Below are 24,679 nucleotides of genomic sequence, written 5' to 3'. Positions count from 1 at the left end.
CCCGCCCCTCAGCCCCCTGGGAGGTCAGCCCCATCATTTGTACAATTTCGAATCCCCACCACCTAGGGATGCTTCCAGTCAAATATGGTTGATATCCATCTCTCAGTTCCAGAGAAGTCGCTGAAAGCAATATAGCCAAATTGTCCCCTTTTTGCCCCGCCCCTCAGCCCCTGGGGGTTTAGCCCCATCATTTGTACAATTTCGAATCCCCACCACCTAGGGATGCTTCCAGTCAAATATGGTTGATATCCACTTCTTAGTTCCAGAGACCTTCGGACCAGGTGAGCTAATAACAATGTTTAGAACGAGCATTTGTACTAGCTATGTTTTTATGTTGTTATACCATTGGAGTAACATACCAATGGTGTTGCTTTGTTACACTTTTGAATGATATCGTAAGGGAAGGGGTTAAGAATGTCGAAAGTCTAATGAATGTCGAGTTAAATAATGATAAGGAGTACCCATTTTGCACATGCTATAACACAACTTAAGCTGTGACCTTGACAATAGCGGTGGAGAGTTTGAACTTTAGCTGTGACCTTGGCAATAGCAGTGGAGAGTTGGAACTTTAGCTGTGACCTTGGCAACAGCAATTGAGTGTTGGAACTTTAGCTATGACCTTGACAATAGCGGTGGAGAGTTGGATCTTAGGCAGAAGGTGACATACTCTTTCCCTGTCACAACGTTATTATACAAGGGGGAGGGGTTACACAAGACATTTTAAGGGTGATGTAGAGAAAATCTGCTCTAATACCTAGATTTGCAAAGAAATACACGATGGTTAAGTTGATATATCCTCAATTTATTCACAGTTATCTGTAAACAGCAAGTGGTAAAGGTAATACATACCTCTGAAAGTGTTAAATATTTTGCAACCCTAATATTTTGAGGGCTGAAAAACAAACACACAACTATCATTTTGGCCTATCCTTTTAATCTCAGACTTACCTGTACAACTGTATTGAGTGCTTTGTTGTTTCTTGTAATCTGTGGTGTTCTACAACTTACGTACGATAAGGTGCATGCATTTTACACTGTAGGAGATTTACGGTAATTGGGGAACGTTAGTTTTAAGTTAAGCTTTAAGGATCCCCGTCCCAGCCAGAGCAAAACACTAAAGATTTCCACTGTCGTTTTTCAGTGTTAGAGTCACCTGCCCCTGATTACCATTTCAACAATGTTGTTACAATAAATTTCATTTGAATAACGTTTCGACTACTGAATAACGTTTCGACTACAGAGTTGTGTCACTTGCGTTGAAAATCTCCAATCGCGAAAGTGTGGGCAAAAAAAGCTGTCGTAACGATGTAAACAACGTTGTGGCAGTGATGGCCGACATGCAAGCCCGACGTAAAATCGGTCGTTTTAAATGTAAACTAAACGCATTAACTGACAATAATAACAACAACGAGGTCCAATATTAAATGCTAGACCACAGTGGCGGATCCAATGACTTATCTGGGGGGTTTCCAAATTTCCAGGGGGGAGGGGTGTCCATGTGGGTGTGGGGAAAAATTGAGGAAAATGGTGAAAATACATGATTTTTAAAGAAAATTCTCAGACTGGGGGCGGGGGTCCTGAAGCCCAAAAAACCCCTCTGGTCGCCACTGGAACACGACTATGTGACGAAACAAAGTGACACTCGTTCACACATTGAAGAGACGCTGGCTACTGAGGCTCTACTAAGCTTACTGGCAATTTTACTGACGCTGACACCAACGTCCGATGACCATCCTCCAGTACTAGAGATTACGAATACGTCAATAACTTTTTAACATGGTCGCAGGGAAGACGAGCGGTTGAACTTGCGATGTTATCTGAATACCTGGACCAGAAAGGTTGTAAGGAATGCGGAACTAGGCTACGGTTGTGCAATACCCCAACAGGAAAGACATTTTGACCTGGGAAGTATTTTATACATCACAATAGTCAGGATTATATTCTTTATTTGTTATTACATGTATCACAGACTTAGATAACATCTAATCTAATTCTGTGCATGTATATACCCAATAGGCCTGTATTTCAAGTTCATTTTTTTATATTACATACAACAGTGTTATTTTTACAATGTGATATTTTTATACCACACATGGTTTATGTATTTTTTCTTAATTCAATGATTTATAAATTCAAAACACACATTAACGAAAGCATTTGTGTTTTTAAACATAAAATAAACAATGATTGTTAATAGCACCTTTTTGACATGCTACTGTATGGATAATAGTGACCAGACTGTATGTTAATAGCGCCTGCGGCTTTATATTACTGTATGGTTTATTGCATTGCATTATTACATTTTGACTGTTGGTGGAATAAACGGTTTTTCTCACACAGATAATTTCAAGTGCAGTTACTGCCAAAACAGCTTTGTAGAGTTCTTTTTAGGCTTTGCCTTTTCATATTACGATAGAAAGTTGAAAAGTCACAGTTTACATGCTACATGTACATGTGGACGGTCCTTTATGTAATCATAGAATATAGTTGTATGCGTACTGTAGCTCACATGTACCCGCAAGGTACGTTGCAAAACCTCTGTAATAACAATCGGAAGCGACTTGTTACCTAGGGCTGGGACGAATCAGGATTTTTTCATATCGGTTCGATTTCGATTTTGATCCCTCCGAATCGATTTTTTTCGAATCGATTCACTTGATACACACTTTCTCATAAAAACATAAGAATCAACTATAAAACCTTTAATTAAGGTATAACAAAACAAAAGTGACAGTTTATAAAGTAGCCATGGTAACATATTAAAAAAAATTCCAAGTTAAAATGTTTTCACTGCTAGGGTAGATTGTGTTAATATTGATTGCTGCTAGTCATTAATTGAAATACCATGCTTTCTTTTTAAAAGATTTGACATCGAAGACGTAGACAATGTTTGGTATTTAAATGCAGTGTTCCCTGTCACTTTTGTAATTGGGGTTTTTTGTACCCCATACCTTTCAAAATGGGGGTATGGCTGCATATATTAGGGGTACACCTTATCTAAATCCCCATGGGTATATAATATCATCACAAAATTGTTAACTTATTGTAGCAATGTCATTTTTACAGGTTTTTATGTATTTCATATTTCCAGTTTGTCATAGAATAAAAACACCAAGAATTAGTCAGTAACAGAATGAAAATTGTGTAAGGAGGCAGTACCCAAATCGGATCACTTTTGGCAAAAATACTTATACTTCAATAAATGTGCCAAAAATCTTTTATAACAACGATGTTTTCTTAGCCATGCACCAGTTTATTTCTACAGATGATTCGCTTTTAAGTTGAAATTGCACAAGAAAACGTTATTCAAACTCAAATGTCAGTGTTTTGATTACGTTTTTAAAAATGGCGCGTATTACTGAAACAGAGATCATGTAACTTACCCACACTGGGCACAGACAGTCATTATGTAATAATATGAACTGAAAGTTGTCGTCTTTATCTGACGACTGAAATCCAAATAGAGTCTGCTGGTTTTTTCCGTCATTCATGATCAATTATGCAGTATAGTGATAATCAGCCCCGAGGATACCTATAGTCCGGCTACGCACTCGGGTATTATCGTAGGACAGTGCGCCGCTTGGTGCGCTGCATGCATTGTTTACTACCGGACTTCCGTCATTCGCGGGAAATTCTGACAATCACTTTCAATCTTCTGAATATCATCATTTAAAATACAAAATGCTACAAAAATGACTTAACATTGTACAAAATTATTGTGCGTACACTCACGCTTAGTATGAAGAATTTGAACCGAACCAAACCGATTTCTGGAAATCCTTATCGGTGATTCGATTCGAAAGTTCTGATTCGCGAAGCACCGATAATTTCGGTGCACTGCACACCCTTATTGTTACCATGTAATAGTTATACAAGGAAATCGCAAGTAATCGACAGTACAATCACTAGTAATCATAGTCAATTTTATCATATAAACAAGCAAGTAACTATACTGTAGTCGTCGATTAAGAGCCACGGTTGTTCAAACTTCACACATTAACTTAACAAGAATTTGCTTTGATTGCATGTCTCCTCATACACTCTTTGTTCATCATCGTCTCTGAATTCAATCAAAATTTATCAGATTTATTATCAGAATTGTAGAAATTTGATCGACTCGGATGACAGCGCTTGTGATTAATGATCGATTATGTAAGATTAAGAAGTGAGTATCAATATATATTTCAGTTTATCGGGTTGAAAAGTTACAAAAATAACTGCTTTATCCGTTTTGACTAATTATACAACATGGGTAATGATTAAAAAAATAATCCAATTTACCTCGACTGGAGGTGTACAACAACGTGATTTATTTAGCTCTCGCTTCGGTGATCCCTATTTCCTGAATCTATACAGTGCCGTTCGACCACAGTGCTTTTGAAACAATAATACCCCCCGGTATGTGAAATTAATTAGAATATTGATATTTCATCACAAGAATAAGTTAATCTATTTATTTTTTAGTTTTCTTGCTAAAAACTTTAATGGTATTGGTAACAGGATAGAAATTTTGTAAATATGTGTGGTATTTTTTGGTTATATGCATACCTACCAAAACAACATTTTTTAGGAAATAACACTTGAAATGTATACTGTAAATGAAAAAAAAATGCAGTAACAGCACAGGACTAAAAAATGTGACAATTTCTGATAATGACTCATTACAGTCATCGTTGTAATTGTCAACCCTATAATCTTTGTAATAAATGCTCAGGTAATATGCTAGTCGCGCGTGTAGTGATGTCTCCTCAAGCACATGGGCTAGCAACGATCTATATGTGACAAGAATAAAATTAGAGAAAAGAAATACGTAACTGTACATAAAATAACATTATGTTATGTAGGCCTACTGTACTGTACAGTTACGTATTTTTTCTCACTATTTTTATTCTTATCATATATAAATCGTTGCTAGCCCCTGGGTGGTAGGTAAATCTTGTACCCCGTTCCCGGACCCGGACTGAAACACGTACCGGGAATATAAAGATATTTTTATATCTCATTAACGCGATGGTTTATAATTTTTATAAAAATATAGGATAATTTCAAACATTATTTTCTAAATGTGACAATTACAAAAATGTTTATTTATTATCTAATAATTTAGAAATCAACGATAATGTGTTTTTCAAGGGGGTAAAACTTGTACGCCGCAGTCAACCGTGAAAATCACGGTTTTTCACATATAACTAGAAATTTAGGGAAAAATAACATGTTATTTTCAGATATATAGAAGAAAATACCTTACTGTTGATAATTATGTAAGTTTCGTTGAAATAAACAACATATTTCACATGAAATTCTGACTTTGTTGTGATCGCGGGTGTTTTGTTTCCTCCCGTACCCGTACTAAGGGGACATAACTTCGTCAAGACTCGTGCTAAATATGCATAATATGTAAAAACCTCCACCACCATCATCATATGGGGAAAATAGAAAAGTTTTAAAAAACAGTATTACCAAATGTGCAACAACAGAAAAACGGGGTTGACTGTGGGGTTTTTGCTATTGCTAACTTGGTAGAATTTTGTTTCAATGGGTTTAACGGGAGTGAAGAGTTAGAGTTTGACACCACTTGCATGAGACAACATCTTGTAGAATGTATTTCCAATGGAATCTTTACTAAGTTTCCTAGGAAAAAAATGAGTAGGCATAGGCAAAAGAAAACTTCTTTATCATTTGATATTTTTATTGATTGCGAAGCAGATGGGTGTCACATTTCAAATGTATTTGATGATATGGTTTCTTGTGATGATGGCTGTGACAGATGGTTTCATAATAGATGTGTAAGTGATCTGTCAGATTTACATTTTTCTAGGATAAGTTTTATTATGAAGTGTGGTAAGTGTTCATAAAACAGCAATACAAGTCAGAATTAAGTATATAGGTCAGGTTAGAATAATGCAGTTTAGTTAGTTAGGTTAGCCAGCATTGTGATTTAAACATAAAACATGACTACAGCTAATTTTTATTTTAATAAATATATTTATAATTTTCTATTCAACTTAATCCTTTTTTTGTATTTTGTAATTTGTATTAAAAAGAACACAATTATTTCAATCATAAAACCATTTCTTCAAATATAAGTTATTATAAAAATACCCATTTTTTCTAATGATAACCAATCATAATGATGATCATGAATTTTTATTTTGTGAACTATTATTTATCTTATATATATATAGTTTAAAAAAATATGGGCTCTTATGTAGAACTGCGTCCGCGTCGCAGAGCCTGGTAACATTCTAATAGAATGGCTAAGAGTTCTACTTGATAACGACAGCTTGACAGAGTTATGTCCCCTTAGTACGGGTACGGGAGTAAACAAAACACCCGCGATCACAACAAAGTCAGAATTTCATGTGAAATATGTTGTTTATTTCAACGAAACTTACATAATTATCAACAGTAAGGTATTTTCTTCTATATATCTGAAAATAACATGTTAATTTTCCCTAAATTTCTACTTATATGTGAAAAACCGTGATTTTCACGGTTGACTGCGGCGTACAAGTTTTACCCCCTTGAAAAACACATTATCGTCGATTTCTAAATTATTAGATAATAAATAGACATTTTTGTAATTGTCACATTTAGAAAATAATGTTTGAAATTATTCTATTTTTTTATAGAAATTATAAACCATCGCGTTAATGAGATATTAAAATATCTTTATATTCCCGGTACGGGGTTTCAGTCCGGGTCCGGGAACGGGGTACAAGATTTACCTACCACCTAGCCCCTGTGCCCAAAGCTGGGGATTACCGTGGCTATTTTTAGACGTAAACAAATTATCACAAATGAGAGATTACCACAAACAGTGAACAGGCTTCACACACCGAAATCTGAATTTAATTGAACGTAGAAACAAAAAATAACGATAGTAAATATTGAAGAAACGAGAACTGTTGCGCAACGTCAACAAACATGTTGGGATTTTGCTAGATATTTTAGAACCGGATAAGCGGCTGGAACATTTCTTCGTATTTAACGCATGCGCAACAAGCTGTTATCTCAATTCTAGCCTAGAGGGGGTACCCAAGTTGGCGCTTGACTACGGGGAAATCGGATCTTCTGGAAATTTCCACGAAACCCCAGAAATACACCCCATACTCAAAACCCTCTCAGGGCCGTTCTATGAAAGGTATCGAAAAACCAAATATAACGTTTTCTTCATAATAACTTGGACTACTTATGTTTGGAGTTTCAGTTCGTCAGCTTTAAGTGTTAATTCTCCAGGGTGAATTATACAGCAACTAATGGTCAAAATGCCGATTTTGGCGTGTTTTACACCAAATATCTCAATAACTAGTAATAATCCCCAGATATAACAGATACACAAGGAGGTAGATCGCGCTGAGTTCTACAAACTTGGAAAGTTTCAGCAAAAGTTATGGAGCCGTTTTTTTCGTACTCAAATCGCTGTTATATGCGGCAAATTAGCTACATTTAGCCGTGTTAACATTTCGTTCAGAGGAACGATAACAGAGTTATCGCCCCTCTAACACTTCATTCAATATAAACATTGAAGCTGAAGAGTACGATACTGTTTATAACAAGTCAAACTCTTTTATATCAAAGGACATTTTATATGAAGTTTAAGTAATGTTTATGGTCAAATGTCTATGATTTTACACATACATACTGGTAAAATATGTTAAGCGGACGTTTTACTATAATTTGTGCACTTTCCCATAGTAACAATCATCTTCTTGTGAGACCGGTCTGCCTCTCCACACATTGACCCTAGTTAAAGAGAAATAAAGCCCCGCATGACCTAGGTATATAAATGATCTTCAAATAACACGTCATTTCGTAACATTCAGTTGGGTCGCTTAAGAGATTGACATGTTATAAATCTTGTGAGCAACTTTTATCATTACATCAGCCTTAAGGCCGTATTTTGACTTCGTTGACCTGGCTGTGTACCTTTTTGATAGCTCATATACAAGTTCAATATATTTTAATTACATATCTTTATTGCAATTTTTGATAAGGATATTTGAATATGACTTTCCAGGGGGTTGAAATTCAGTGTGACTATTACATCTTCTAGGGGTTTTGTTGAACCTTAATCTTCAATAAAACCAATGTTTAAATCAATTAGGAAACCATGTAATTGGTTGTTTAAGCATCGCCAAATAAATGACATCAGCTGAAAGAGATCAACATATGTTTATTACGTGTATCGGAGAACAATATTTGCCTTATAAAGGCTTCTGTTCCACCGACACTGCCGTAGTCTAGAACTTCAGCGCGCGCGCTAGATCATCCGACCATTGCAACTGTAGCAAGCACACGTTCGAACACAAAGCATTATAACAACTGACGGGTGTCTTTGGTATGCTAATGAGTACGCTGTTGATAACACTGGAAGTCTCTTGACCAATCGACACAGTAATAAACTCGCACTGTTTGGTAAAGGGTGATTTCCGGTCGGATTCAGAAGCTCCGGGCTTAAGTTTACGATGTCGGACAAATACGTGCATTTACCTGCTTCGTTCTATAGTGGTATTCGTATTAGGAAGGAACAATGTGAAGCGAACGTTCTGAACAATTTACCTCCTAATGACGGTAAGTGATTGCTAGTTTAGTATTTGTGAAATTCATGAACAAATAAATCAGTTTATTGTATGTGCACTATGTGGGTATAACCGGAATAGCTACACGCATTTGTTGATGAAAATAACTCCAATTTTAACCGTATAGCTACTTTGAGCAACGGAAACATGGTTAAAAATAGAAATTTGGCAAAATAGTTCCGTCTAATTCTTTACAGATTTTGACATTATTGGGACATAGGTTATTCTTATCGACAATATGGCTGTTTTTTTGTTAATTAAACTCGACACAATTAATAGAGCAGATTTAATGTTTTTCGAGACAGATGTTTCCATAGCGAATGCTATGTGTTTTCGTTAGGTGTTTTTTTTTCGGAAAATAGTTTATTATAAGAGTATTCCATTTAATATTTGAGAGTTTAACATTTTTATTGCTATTTTTGAAAAGTGAATTTGTTGGCATCGTGGAGAATCTTCGAGATAAACTGCCATGGAATATACTGCAAATGCTTGCATTTTTCACTATGGGTAAAAAGCGCGAACATATCCACGCGCCTAAAGTGATTTATAGATTATAGATACATATGTACATAATTCAGAATCATTGCCAACGGGAAATCTTTCAGACCATGATCAGTTTAAATAGTAAAAACACAAACATTTCCACGCGTTAGAATGTTCATTTTTACATTATTTAAAAAAAAAAATGATATTACTATCAATTATATCAATTACATATTGATAATACAATTTGACAGGAAATAAACTTCGTATAAAGATTACTTATCATATAAAATAACTCTCTTATACTTTGCTGAAAATTATTTTATGGTTTCCGTATCTCCACGTTGCATTTGTGAATACACTAGCACTGCCATATAGAGTGCTGTCAGAGGGAATATCTACTTGTAAGGAGTCTTGAACACCTCCGCAACGGGGCAGGAGATATTCTCTCTTAAAATTCTACGCTCGTATATGAACTGGGATTGAGACCCGACCACCTGCGTGACAAAATAGTGATGGTGTTACTGTATTTGGACCGTTCCGCCCACAAAGGGTTTACGTGTTATAGTTCGATGTTTGAATGTAACACTTCAGAAGTAAAACTTGACGGACTTGCAAATACAAATGTAGACCTGGAAAGACTTTGCCAAGATCGAGATTAGCCAAAAACCGCATTTAATCACTAGGCCCGTTCATATCTAATAACGAATTTACAATTATGGTCCAACCATTTTGATCGTGTTAAACGAAGGTGCGTTTTTCGGAAATAATTTACTCTATTTTTGAAAGCGTGTTTATTGTGAAATTATATAACTTTATTTGTTATATCTATTATGTATATCATTCATCGATTGCTCAACAACTGCTAGTGCTAAGTCCAAACAGCAAATTTCATACCAAATTTATGAATCTGCATAACTCGAATACTCGGATAACTCCATGAGTTTTTCCATGACCCCGTCGACTTCGAGATAACGAGGTTTGACTGTATTCTCTTACTTCAGAATTAACTAGGGACTATGTTTTACACCTGATAATAATTGCTAGTGTAAAGTCATACAGTATAGCCAGGTACGTTATTAATAGTGAAATACAAAGTAATGTGTTTTAGAAAATCTATCAACATTCGTGATAATGATTTTACTGCTAAACTTTTCTATTTTAGCTATAAAATATTTTCACCATTTGTGGCTTAAACAAGCCTTTGGCGAAGTTTTGAAATTTGGCAAATTAACCTTTACAGATTATTATTGATATTTGATGTAAATAGAAATCTCAACATGAGATAAAACATTTAGGTCCAGTAAGAGGCTTTGCTGAGGACTGAATATCGGAAACGTGATCACGAGATTACATTTGTGTGATTTGGTGGTCGGAAAGGCCAAAACGAAAATCTTAAAATACTAGTTCCTCAACCTATGGTCGAAAAAAGTGACAAGATTTCATGACACACAAAAACCTGTCAGTAACACAATATAATGGGTGTCATTGTTTACATGTCATTTTTCAACTTTTTTATTTCAACTTTATCCTGGAGTAAAATTGATATTAACATCATAACTTTGCGAGGTCGTTATGAATGCCGTTGGAATATGTATAGGCTAATTTTCCAAAAATGTTCAGCTCAGCATCTTGTGAGCAACATGAAGTTGTTTTAACTATATATACTTGTATGTTGTAACGTTGTCTAGATCATGTTAACTTTAAAATAATACAGGATGCTTCTCCTCCATACCAACTAGCATAAACACCAGCCTGCGTTACGTATCTGACAGTCACCAATAATATTGTTTATAGTGAGGTACTCCCTCGTACACTATAACAGCTGAAGTCATACATAACTACTATGTTGTTCTATTGTGAAGTACGATGCACCCTTTATCCCAAAACCTTGCAGTGAAATGCGTTTTTGAAATTTTTCAACGTTCGATTTATCGTCTACAACATGTATGTAGCTGTACGGTACTTTCCAAAAGTTAGTCGGAAAGAGCATACACATCGGAAATGAAAGAGCATACACATCGGAAATGAGAGAGCATACACATCGGAAACGAAAGAGAAAAAATTTCAACGAAATACTTGCATATTAACTAAGCATTAAAAGCGATTAATTTGTCTTCGTTTTCATCAGAGCGTAAAAGTGAAAACTACATACGCCCGCTTAGTGGTTCTCATAACGCTCACAACATTTCTTTTGTACCAAGATGAAACTACGAAAACCTTTGTCTTTAAAGTTTATAATTATGGTAGGTTCTTTGCTCTATGTGTGAAGCAACCTGTTTGGTTATTTAAATAGTTAAATAGATGTCTACGGAGAGAGCAGCTAAATTCTATAAATCACGTCGCTACCCGAAAAACTTTTCAATGTATGGTATCTTGAATACAAGTCCCCAGGCACCTACAGTTCAGATCAAATGACATTGAGCAGAGACAAATAACTATTTTTTTTGTACTTCATACAAAATATTATCCTATAATGTCCGATTTCCGATAAGTGTGGATTGCTAAATATAGCTTTAAGGGGGATCACAAACACCCCTGTGGTATCGGGAGGACGGATGTAAACAAAAAGACATTCTTTAAGTCGGGGAATCAACCAAAGTGTAGCGGATAAACACTAATTGTATCCGATTCTTGAACATAACTCTTAACATAACTCTTAACATAACTCTTAACATTAATTGTATCACATTCTTGAACATACCTCTTAACACTGATTGTATCTCATTCTGGAACATAACTCTTAACACTGATTGTATCACATTTTTAAACATAACTCTTAACACTGATTGTATCACATTCTGGAACATAACTCTTAACGCTGATTGTATCACATTCTGGAACATAACTCTTAACACTGATTGTATCACATTCTGAAACATAACTCTTAACACTGGTTGTATCACATTCTTAAACATAACTCTTAACACTGATTGTATCACATTTTTAAACCTAACTCTTAACACTGATTGTATCACATTCTGGACCATAACTCTTTACATTAATTGTATCACATTCTGGAACATACCTCTTAACACTGATTGTATCACATTCTTAAACATAACTCTTAACACCGATTGTATCACATTCTGGAACATAACTCTTGACGCTGATTGTATCACATTCTGGAACATAACTCTCAACACTGATTGTAGCAGATTTCCAACGGTTCATAACTCTTAACACTGATTGTATCACATTTTGAAACATAACTCTTAACAATGATTGTATCACATTCTGGAACATAACTCTTAACTTAACACTGATTGTATCTCATTCTGGAACATAACTCTTAACACTGATTGTATCGCATTCTGGAACATAACTCTTAACACTGATTATATCACATTTTTAAACATAACTCTTAACATTATTTGTATCACATTCTTGAACATACCTCTTAACACTGATTGTATCACATTCTGGAACATAACTCTCAACACTGATTGTATCACATTCTGAAACATAACTCTTAACACTGGTTGTATCACATTCTTAAACATAACTCTTACCACTGATTGTACCACATTCTGGAACATGACTCTTAACACTGATTGTATCACATTCTGGAACATAACTCTCAACACTGATTGTATCACATTCTGAAACATAACTCTTAACACTGGTTGTATCACATTCTTAAACATAACTCTTAACACCGATTGTATCACATTCTGGAACATAACTCTCAACACTGATTGTAGCAGATTTCCAACGGTTCATAACTCTTAACACTGATTGTATCACATTTTGAAACATAACTCTTAACACTGATTGTATCACATTTTGAAACATAACTCTTAACAATGATTGTATCACATTCTGGAACATAACTCTTAACACTGGTTCTATCACATTCTGGAACATAACTCTTAACACTGGTTCTATCACATTCTGGAACATAACTCTTAACACTGGTTCTATCACATTCTGGAACATAACTCTTAACACTGATTGTATCGCATTCTGGAACATAACTCTTAACACTGATTGTAGCAGATTTCCAACGGTTCATAACTCTTAACACTGATTGTATCACATTCTTAAACATAACTCTTAACACCGATTGTATCACATTCTGGAACATAACTCTCAACACTGATTGTAGCAGATTTCCAACGGTTCATAACTCTTAACACTGATTGTATCACATTCTTGAACATAACTCTTAACACTGGTTCTATCACATTCTGGAACATAACTCTTAACAATGATTGTATCACATTTTTAAACATAACTCTTAACATTATTTGTATCACATTCTTGAACATACCTCTTAACACTGATTGTATCACATTTTTAAACCTAACTCTTAACACTGATTGTATCACATTCTTGAACATAACTCTTAACACTGGTTGTATCACATTCTAAAACATAACTCTTAACACTGATTGTATCACATTTTTAAACCTAACTCTTAACACTGATTGTATCACATTCTTAAACATAACTCTTAACACCGATTGTATCACATTCTGGAACATAACTCTCAACACTGATTGTATCACATTCTGAAACATAACTCTTAACACTGGTTGTATCACATTCTGGAACATAACTCTTATCACTGGTTGTATCACATTCTTAAACATAACTCTTAACACCGATTGTATCACATTCTGGAACATAACTCTTAACACTGATTGTAGCAGATTTCCAACGGTTCGACAAAGTATAAACAAGATGTTACAGAAAACCTGGCCATCAAATGTAGAACATTTTAAGGAGGCTCCACCCTTTTGCAATTAACCAGCAGAATTCAATTAAAGTTTCACATAATGGTTATGTCACTATGTAGAGATGATTTTATGACAATCTAACCATTCCGATAAACTGGGATTTTTTTTTGTAAAAAATACCGAAAAATGTGAATGTTTGTCAAATTTATCAATTTCACATTTTTTCAGTGTGTGGCATTGTTCAAAACTTACAACAATAAAATAATGAAAAGAAACATTGCTAATCAACCCTTCAAATATTGTTTTTATCATGAAATATCTTAAACACGTTACAGAAAGTTTTTTTATTGAAATTGTATGGATAAAAGTAGTTATATACAAGCTTAAAGCAAACAGGACACATAGTTTAATACAAAAAGAGTGATAATTTGAACAAAATATACACAAAGCCTAATAATTCATTTATTTTACATTTTACAATCATTTTGATCCTGATGAGAGTTGTCTACCTTGAAAAAAACCAGAGCTTTTTGTAGAGGGATAGAATTTATACAATGACAGATGTTTTCTTACTTTACCAAAAACGACGGAAACAAATTAATTTATGATATTAAAACTGTCAATTGACTGTTCTTTTATAGATCAAAATTACTCTCATTCATGTACACTTTGGACATCATTCCATAGCCCGCTTACGCTTGGAATATTTACATGACCATAGGCTATTGCATGGAAGCATTTTATAGGGATCTTGTTATTTTATAAAACACTATTTTCACAGAATTATTGTTTTAGCATTTGTGAAATGATTTACCTTACAGAGCGTAACTCGCTCGACAACAAAAATCGTAGCGACCCCGAGCTTGTGAACTAGTGCTACCACGTCTACAGGTGTGTAAACAAAACACATCAGTCTTCATTCGATGCGCCTCATAAACGACCTTCCTGAAGTACTATTGTTTACCCGGTGTTACTTTAATTTACACTACGATAATGGAATGCCCGTTACGCAATACGGTTTGACGAGACGAAAATACGACAAGAAAAGCATGTGTATTACGAAGGGTGGGAAGTCCTTAATAGAGATATAAATTGAAAAATATGACCGTCGTGTTTTTAGTATTTTGTATGAAAACAATGGAAAAGTAACAGTTGGTAAACAAATTGTGTAAATATAATAAAATGATTGGCAAATTTACAGACCATAGTGAGTTACTATTTTTTGATAAATTTGATGATCACCAGGTACATGTAGTTGAACAAAACGGATCAGTGTATAATTATAACAGAAACATTCCTTTTGACGCAGCGTTTGGATAAAGAGCTTTAAGTAAGACAGAAACTATGATCCGCACTGACCTTTATATCTGTCCATTTTAGTGACCTCCTGACAACGTTCATCAGGGGTCAAGTTCCATTCTCTTTATGAGCTGTCAGTATTTGAATGACAGTTATTATAGATAAAGTGTTGCTGGTAATCATAACTTTATAGATAACGTAACACAAGTATCTTAGGGAGCAGGCGACCTTTATCTACCGAACCGTAATGAAGTAGGTCATGCTTTCTAGGAAATGTCATTGTTTTTGGAACTACAGTGTATGATGGCTAGATTAGTTCATCACATTTCTACGCCTACATCTATCAGTCAGATAAATTAATGATTATTTCTTCCAGGCGAAAATAGTTGATTTCCGTTCCATAGTGCAATAAAACATTGCGTCAATTGATTGTTGTGTAAGGTTCCGCAGCAGAACTACTGCCGTTTTATGTAAAGAAAATGGGGCACGTAAATCTCTCTCATACATTAGCCTACGCTAAAACACTTTTCTTGATCGTAAAAGAAACATTTCAATTTCAATTTCAATAAATTTTATTGCCAAAGGACAAATGGATTGGGCAGCAGACATAGCCTATTTAAGCCCTCTCCAAACACAGTAACAGACAGTGGTACAAACATAGACATAGACATTAGAACACATACAAACACATATAAACAAGTTGGTATTATCAAATTATTAATCAAATAAGGGGAAACAACTAATAATACTCATTTTATTATAATTGAATCCAATGGTTTAAATTCTAACCATTTATTTTGATATTGAAAAGACATAATATCTATATATATTTATATATATATATACATATTATGAAGAGAAAAGAAAAATAATTTGTTGATGGAGCTGCATGTATAAACATTTTATGGGATTAAATCACCGCACCCAACAGTTTGGAAAATCAATCCCACCAAATAGTTTAATTTATGCATATTAAACACAGGTTAGATATACATGTATAATTAACATGTTGTAAAGCTTTATATTCTTATTTATGTAGTTGTTCCCCAAAATGTTTTTTAATAAAATAGTATAACTGGTCTTCTGAACCCCAGCCCCCCTCACTAACAATATTTAAAAAATAAACAATAAAGACAACTAGGAAATATTAATATATTCAAATTCATGTACCATTTCTGGAAATCAGAGGAATTACATTTAGAAAAAAAAAATGTAAATAAATAAATAAAGTGTAAATAAATAAAGTGTAAATAAATAAAATGTAAAATTTCATTCAAAATTGAAGTTAAATGTCTTGAATCTTCTAGAACTTAAAAAAAATGTAATTGGATATAGATAGGAGAATATGTTTGTTTTCATTTTCATCACATCTCTCACAACCATTTATCATGACATCTAATGATAAATGGTTGTGAGTTTCAAGGAATATATTATGAAAAAAGTACAATACGATCTTCAGTGTATTTGATACAATCATGGAAGTAATGAGATGCTGTTTCAAATCTAGAACCACAAGAACATGCAGAGGACTCAGTAAGATAATCTTTCTGTCGGTCATTATTTAGGTTACTGGGCTCATTTCTCAACTGAAAGAGAATAATATTAGTTTCCCTATTTCCTAAAAACTTAAAGACATCAGTTGTTCTTGTGTTTGAATTTGGAATAGGTGTTATTTACTTTTTGAACTGATAGGCGGAACGAATATTTTGAAGGTCTGAAGCGATACTATTTATTTTATTAAACATGGATGGAAAAAAGCTATTAGAAAAGTTAACAGTTCGACAAAGAGGAGGATCAAATATTCTAACTGATCTAAGGGGATATCTAGCTAGTGTGGGATCATGAAAATGTGACTCAGTGATTTCTTTCAGGCAATGTGGAGTTTCATTATATATAATCTTGTACATCAACATCATTTTATGTTGTTTTCTCCTACTTTCAAGAGGAACCCAGCCTAATTCTTTGTACAAGATAGTGTTAGGGGTGCCTTTACGCATTCCTGTAATTATTCTTGCAGCCACTAGCTGGACTGACTATAAGAGATTTTTTTTTAGATTTTGTGAACAATTATCCCAAACAACATCTGTATATTCTAGTATAGTTCTAATATATGATGTAAACATTGTGGTTAATGAGTATCTGTTTGGTTTATGTTACATCATCCTTAAAATATTAATTCTTTTGTAAGCTTTTTGGTAAATATCATAAATGGTCATTCCACTTAGCATCATCACTGAATGTCAAGCCAAGATGTTTATGTGTTCGGCTGACAGTAACAGGTTCATCATAAACATATACATTTGGGTGATGAGTATTCAGTTTTTTAGAGAATATAACAGATTCTGTTTTGTTTGGATTAAATTTAATATCCCATTTATTAGCCCAGAGTGTTATATTACTGAGATCATCTGTTAGGGTTTGTGCTAATTCGATTGAATCATCGTCTGTTACAGCGTACAGAGAAGTGTCACCAGCAAACAGTTTAATTTCATGAGAGACACGGTCAACAATATCATTAATATAAAGTAAAAACAAAAGTGGACCGAGAACCGAGCCCTGTGGTGCCCCTGTACAGGCCAGGATGTAGATATATATCCCTCAGTTAACACTCCTTGTTTTCTGCCATCTTAAACATTTCTCAACCAACAAAGTAATTTCCCTTTGATGCCATATAATTGGAGTGTATGTACCAGTCCATCATGCCATACTCTATCGAACGCCTTGCTTATGTCACAAAAAAATAATCTTAATTCTTTATACTGGTCAAGACATTGTACAATAGTATGATATACTGAAAGAAGTTGATTTATAGTAGAGTCATTCGGCATAAATCCAGATGGATGCATAGTAATAATTTCATGTGCAGTAAGATAATTAAACATGTACTTTTATATTTTTTTTTCTATAATCTTACTAAAAAAGGAAGTAATAGAAATTGGTCTATAATTAGAAATTTCATTTGTTAATTAACCTTTTCCTTTATAAATGGCATTAATATTAGCAGTTTTCCAACTAAGGGGGATAACTCCTGTTTGTAGTGTCTTGTTGTAAAGCAATGTTAAAGGAAGAGAAATAGAATGTTCAAGTTGTTTTATTATTTTAGGTGCCATGCCATCGGGTCCAGTTGTTTTATTACTATTTAGGAGAAACAATTGGTCATTGACATCTTGATGTGTTATTGTTATGTTTTCCATAGAGTGGGTACAGTTAAATTCAATATCAGGAATAGGTTCAAGATTCTCAGAAGTGGTAGATATAGAGGTAAAATACTTATTAAGATATTCAGCTTCATCAAATGGATGTTGAATTAAACATTCATCACATTTAAGAAGAGGAATACAGTTACTTTTATTATTTGCATTTAAAACATTTTTTGCAATTTTCCACCAACTACTTGGAGAAATATTTTTATTAGCAAATGATTTTGCATATTTTCAATATAATTATTCTTGGCCTCTCTTATTTTACTAATGATTTCATTCCTGATATGTCTGTAGTTTTCCCAATGACATGGTAAGTTACTTAATTTTGCTTTTCTATGTGCCCTATTTCCTTTTCTAATTTTAAATCTAATTTTATTTGTCATCCACTTTTTATCTCTAGGCCTTACTGTAACATTTATACTAGGAATACATTCGGATATTTGTTGATTAATAGCATTACAAAGAGTATTATTAAATATATTACTATCTTGAAATTCTGAGATTGCAACCCAATCAATCATATTTATGTTCCTACTCATTTTTTCATAATATGCTACCCGATAGAGTAATTTTTTTTCCGATAAGATTTTTGTTTAAAGACATCAAATGAGATACGTACTGAATTGAATAAGAGAGTGGTCACTACAAATTGGTGGAGAAAGAGATACATTTTAAATTAAGTTTAAACTATTTGAGGAAACGACATCTAATGAGGTGGAAGATGTTTGAGTTATGCGTGTGGGTTCATCAACATAGTTTACAAGATTAGATTTGGTCATTAGTCTACCAAGATAACTATAAGGTTGTAAGTTAATCATGTTTACATTAATACCACCTGTTATGACTATATTTAGATTAGTATTTATAGCTCTCTCAAATACAAAGTCTAGTGTTTCCCAATAAGTTAGAGGCATTTCTGGTTTATAAATACAACATAACAAGAATTTACGAGACCCAATACATACTTCAACCCAAATTAATTCTACATCATTATGTTCTAAGTCTGTTCGTTGAAACATTGAGACGAAATTTATCAAAATAAAATCAATATTTTGAAACGAAGTGTATTCATTCTATCTGTCGTTTGAGAAACTGTTTGTGGTCACTATGGCAACATAAATATTTAATACTTGTATATTTTATTATAAGTTGGTTTGGTTTGGTTTTATTTTGTTTAACGTCCAATACACGGCTAAGGTCGTTTAACCACGTGCCTCCATGTGTGCACTATGCGCATGCTTGTGTGTATGTGTGCTGGAGACAGGTTATATTAATGGACATGTATTTCCCAGCTTGCGATAGCGCGGGTCTGATACCGACTTCGCATAGCTCTCACGGTGAAATTGTGTACCATGCCGCAGGTACAAAACACGGTATTACACTAGGTCACATTATACGGACAACGGGTAAACCAGTTATTTCGATAAACCTAAATGGAGAATTTTAAGCAGGAAACAACAACTACAATGTTCAAGATTTTGCTTTGTCTCGGCCTGGAGACAGAACCCAATGCCTTACCCCACTTGGGCGACCGCTCAGCACTAAGGCGAAATGTGAGCTATTGCAAAGCATGGTACTAGGAAACAAAACAGTTTTCATTTAGTAGAAAGAGAGAAAATAAAAAAATCCCAAATGATGCAATGAGGGCAGCAGATACATTGAGATTTCCTCAGTGTCCCTTTACATGTAGCAGAAGACACAGAAAAGAGCCTCTGATTCTGCAAGATTTGAGTGTACAGTTTAACGTCCTCTCAACAGCTGGGTCATTTAAGGATCTGCATCTATGTGTGTTGTGTTTGCGTGCGTGTGTACCGGAAGCAGGGTATATTGGTGTAGAAGCCTCCTTGGGATCGCGCGAATATGATGCCGATTTTATAGTGCTATATCACTGCAACACCATGCCGAAACACCAAGCACAGCATTCCGGCGAGTCACATTATACTGACATCGGGGGAACCAGCTGTTGCCATTACCCTAAATGCTTAACGTAAATAAAGGAATAACAACTAACATTTTTTAAAGTGTGTCCCGGCGTAGGGACAGAACCCATTGCCTTCCTCGCTTCAGCAAACGTTCAACATTAAAGCCAAAAGTGAGGTATTTCCAAGCTAGGTAACAAAAGGCAGTAAGACGTTGAGAGAAATTTAAAGATCCCAAACATTGCAATAGATGCAGCATGCTTATTGTGGCCGCTTTTGTGTCCTCAAGTAGAGGGTACAAAAGTTAACCCCAATTATGCAGGGGGTTTCCATATTAATCGCCTCTTACTAAATTCAATGGGAAATATCAGGTGTATTCGGTTTTCGATCCCAGACCTGCAGGGGTGGATTCTGCCGGGGTTTCACATTTACGATATCTAGTGGAATACAGCGAGCCTTTTCTTTTCCCAAACATGCAAGGAAGATTTTAATATAGAACATCAAGGAACACCACTCGGTAATCATAACACCTTGAACGGGGTATTCTACTGCTATATACGCTCGCAGTGACTCAAGATTTTACGCCGACATGTTTAATTTGAAAATTGAAATTATAAAGAGCTGAAAACATAATAAACACATGAGGGATGTTCATAAACCCATGTAGAAAAGTCCAATAACACAACCACAATGTAGATATGTTCAATAACACAAGTTTATATGTTCATTAACACAAGTATATATGTTCATTAACACAAGTAGATATGTTCATTAACACAAGTATTTATGTTCATTAACACAAGTATATATGTTCATTAACACAAGTAGAGATGTTCATTAACACAAGTTCATATGTTCATTAACACAAGTATATATGTTCATTAATACAAGTAGAGATGTTCATTAACACAAGTAATGATGTTCAATACCACAAGTATGGATGTTCATTAACACAAGTATATATATATTCATTAACACAAGTATATATGTTCATTAACAAAAGTAGAGATGTTCATTAACACAAGTACAGATGTTCATAAACACAAGTACAGAAGTTCATTAACACAAGTATGGATGTTCATTAACACAAGTATGGATGTTCATTAACACAAGTAATGATGTTCAATACCACAAGTATGGATGTTCATTAACACAAGTACAGATGGTCATTAACACAAGTACCGATGTTCATTAACACAAGTAGAGATTTTCATAAACACAAGTTTATGTGTTCATTAACACAAGTATTTATGTTCATTAACACAAGTATTTATGTTGATTAACACAAGTATATATGTTCATTAATACAAGTAGAGATGTTCATTAACACAAGTAATGATGTTCAATACCACAAGTATGGATGTTCATTAACACAAGTACAGATGTTCATAAACACAAGTACCGATGTTCATTAACACAAGTATGGATGTTCATTAACACAAGTAGAGATGTTCATTAACACAAGTAATGATGTTCATTAACACAAGTATGGATGTTCATTAACACAAGAACAGATGTTCATTAACAAAAGTACAGATGTTCATTAACACAGGTATATATGTTCATTAACACAAGTAGAGACGTTCATTAACACAAGTAATGATGTTCAATACCACAAGTATAGATGTTCATTAACACAAGAACAGATGTTCATTAACAAAAGTACAGATGTTCATTAACACAGGTATATATGTTCATTAACACATGGACAGATGTTCATTAAAACAAGTATGGATGTTCATTAACACATGTACAGATGTTCATTAACACAAGTAGTGATGTTCATTAACACATGTATATATGTTCATAAACACATGTATATATGTTCATTAACACAAGTAGTGATGTTCATTAACACATGTACAGATGTTCATTAACACATGTATAGATGTTCATTAACAAAAGTACAGATGTTCATTAACACAGGTATATATGTTCATTAACACATGTACAGATGTTCATTATCACAAGTAGAGATTTTCATAAACACAAGTTTATGTGTTCATTAACACAAGTATTTATGTTCATTAACACAATAACAGATGTTCATTAACACATGTACAGATGTTCATTAACAAAAGTACAGATGTTCATTAACACAAGTAGAGATGTTCATTAACAAAAGTATTTATGTTCATTAACACAAGTATATATGTTCATTAATACAGGTTCATATGTTCATTAACACAAGTAGTGATGTTCATTAACACATGTACAGATGTTCATTAACACAAGTATTTATGTTCATTAACACAAATTTATATGTTCATTAATACAGGTTCATTTGTTCATTAACACAAGTATTTATGTTCATTAACACAAGTTTATATGTTCATTAACACAGGTTCATATGTTCATTAACACAAGTAGTGATGTTCATTAACACAAGTATAGATGTTGATTAACACAAGTATATATATATTCATTAACACAAGTATATATGTTCATGAACAAAAGTAGAGATGTTCATTAACACAAGTTCATATGTTCATTAACACAAGTATATATGTTCATTAATACAATTAGAGATGTTCATTAACACAAGTAATGATGTTCAATACCACAAGTATGGATGTTCATCAACACAAGTAGAGACGTTCATTAACACAAGTAATGACGTTAAATAGCACAATTATGGATGTTCATTAACACAAGTACAGATGTTCATAAACACAAGTACAGATGTTCATTAACACAAGTAGTGATGTTCATTAACACATGTACAGATGTTCATTACCACAAGTATTTATGTTTATTAACACAAGTTTATATGTTCATTAATACAGGTTCATATGTTCATTAACACAAGTATTTATGTTCATTAACACAAGTTTATATGTTCATTAACACAGGTTCATATGTTCATTAACACAAGTATTTATGTTCATTAACACAAGTTTACATGTTCATTAATACAGGTTCAAATGTTCATTAACACAAGTATAGATGTTCATTAACACAAGTTTATATGTTCATTAACACAGGTTCATATGCTCATTAACACAAGTATATATGTTCATTAACACAGGTTCAGATGTTCATTAACACAAGTATTGATGTTCATTAACACAAGTATATATGTTCATTAACACAGGTTCATATGTTCATTAACACAGGTTCATATGTTCATTAACACAAGTAGTGATGTTCATTAACACAGGTTCATATGTTCATTAACACAAATACAGATGTTCATTAACACAAGTAGTGATGTTCATTAACACATGTACAGATGTTCATTAACACAAGTATATATGTTCATTAACACAAGTATGGATGTTCATTAACACCCGTATATATGTTCATTAACACAGGTTCAGATGTTCATTAACATAAGTACAGATGTTCATTAACACATGTACTGATGTTCATTAACACAAGTATATATGTTCATTAACACAAGTATTGATGTTCATTAACACACGTATATATGTTCATTAACACAAGTAGTGATGTTCATTAACACAAGTATTTATGTTCATTAACACAAGTTTATATGTTCATTAACACAGGTTCATATGTTCATTAACACAAGTACAGATGTTCATTAACACAAGTAGTGATGTTTATTAACACATGTACAGATGTTCATTAACATAAGTATTGATGTTCATTAACACAAGTATTGATGTTCATTAACAAAAGTACAGATGTTCATTAACACAGGTATATATGTTCATTTACACATGTACAGATGTTCATTAACACAAGTAGTGATGTTCATAAACACACGTATATATGTTCATTTACACATGTACAGATGTTCATTAACACAAGTATATATGTTCATTAACACATGTACAGATGTTCATTATCACAAGTATATATGTTCATTAACACAAGTAGGGATGTTCATTAACACAAGTATATATGTTCATTAACACAAGTACAGATGTTCATTAACACAAGTACATATGTTCATTAACACAAGTATATATGTTCATTAACACAAGTATGGATGTTCATTAACAAAAGTACAGATGTTCATTAACACAAGTATATATGTTCATTAACACAAGTACAGATGTTCATTAACACAAGTAGTGATGTTCATTAACACATGTACAGATGTTCATTAAAACAAGTATATATGTTCATTAACACAAGTAGTGATGTTCATTAACACAAGTATATATGTTCATTAACACAAGTACAGATGTTCATTAACACAAGTATATATGTTCATTAACACAAGTATAGATGTTCATTAACACAAGTACAGATGTTCATTAACACAAGTATATATGTTCATTAACACAAGTATAGATGTTCATTAACACAAGTATATATGTTCATTAACACAAGTACAGATGTTCATTAACACAAGTATGGATGTTCATTAACACAAGTACATATGTTCATTAACACAAGTACAGATGTTCATTAACACACGTATATATGTTCATAAACACAAGTACAGATGTTCATTAACACAAGTATATATGTTCATTAACACAAGTAGTGATGTTCATTAACACACGTATATATGTTCAATACCACAAGTATTGATG

General features: G+C 33.5%; 1 protein-coding gene across 1 annotated transcript in view; it reads left to right on the top strand.

The window, feature by feature from the left end:
* The first annotated feature begins 8,430 nt into the window (after positions 1-8,430).
* Positions 8,431-24,679, top strand: part of LOC110443030 (calcitonin gene-related peptide type 1 receptor-like) — a 127,294-nt gene continuing 111,045 nt past the window's right edge. Inside the window, exon 1 of the mRNA XM_021486978.1 lies at positions 8,431-8,574. Coding sequence (XP_021342653.1) covers positions 8,469-8,574 — 106 coding nt within the window. The 5' untranslated portion in view covers positions 8,431-8,468. The remainder of the gene's footprint in view (positions 8,575-24,679) is intronic.

This window comes from Mizuhopecten yessoensis, unplaced genomic scaffold (assembly GCF_002113885.1).
Source record: "Mizuhopecten yessoensis strain PY_sf001 unplaced genomic scaffold, ASM211388v2 scaffold716321, whole genome shotgun sequence".
Classification (NCBI taxonomy): Eukaryota; Metazoa; Mollusca; class Bivalvia; order Pectinida; family Pectinidae; genus Mizuhopecten; species Mizuhopecten yessoensis.
This window is presented reverse-complemented; position numbering and strand designations above follow the sequence as displayed.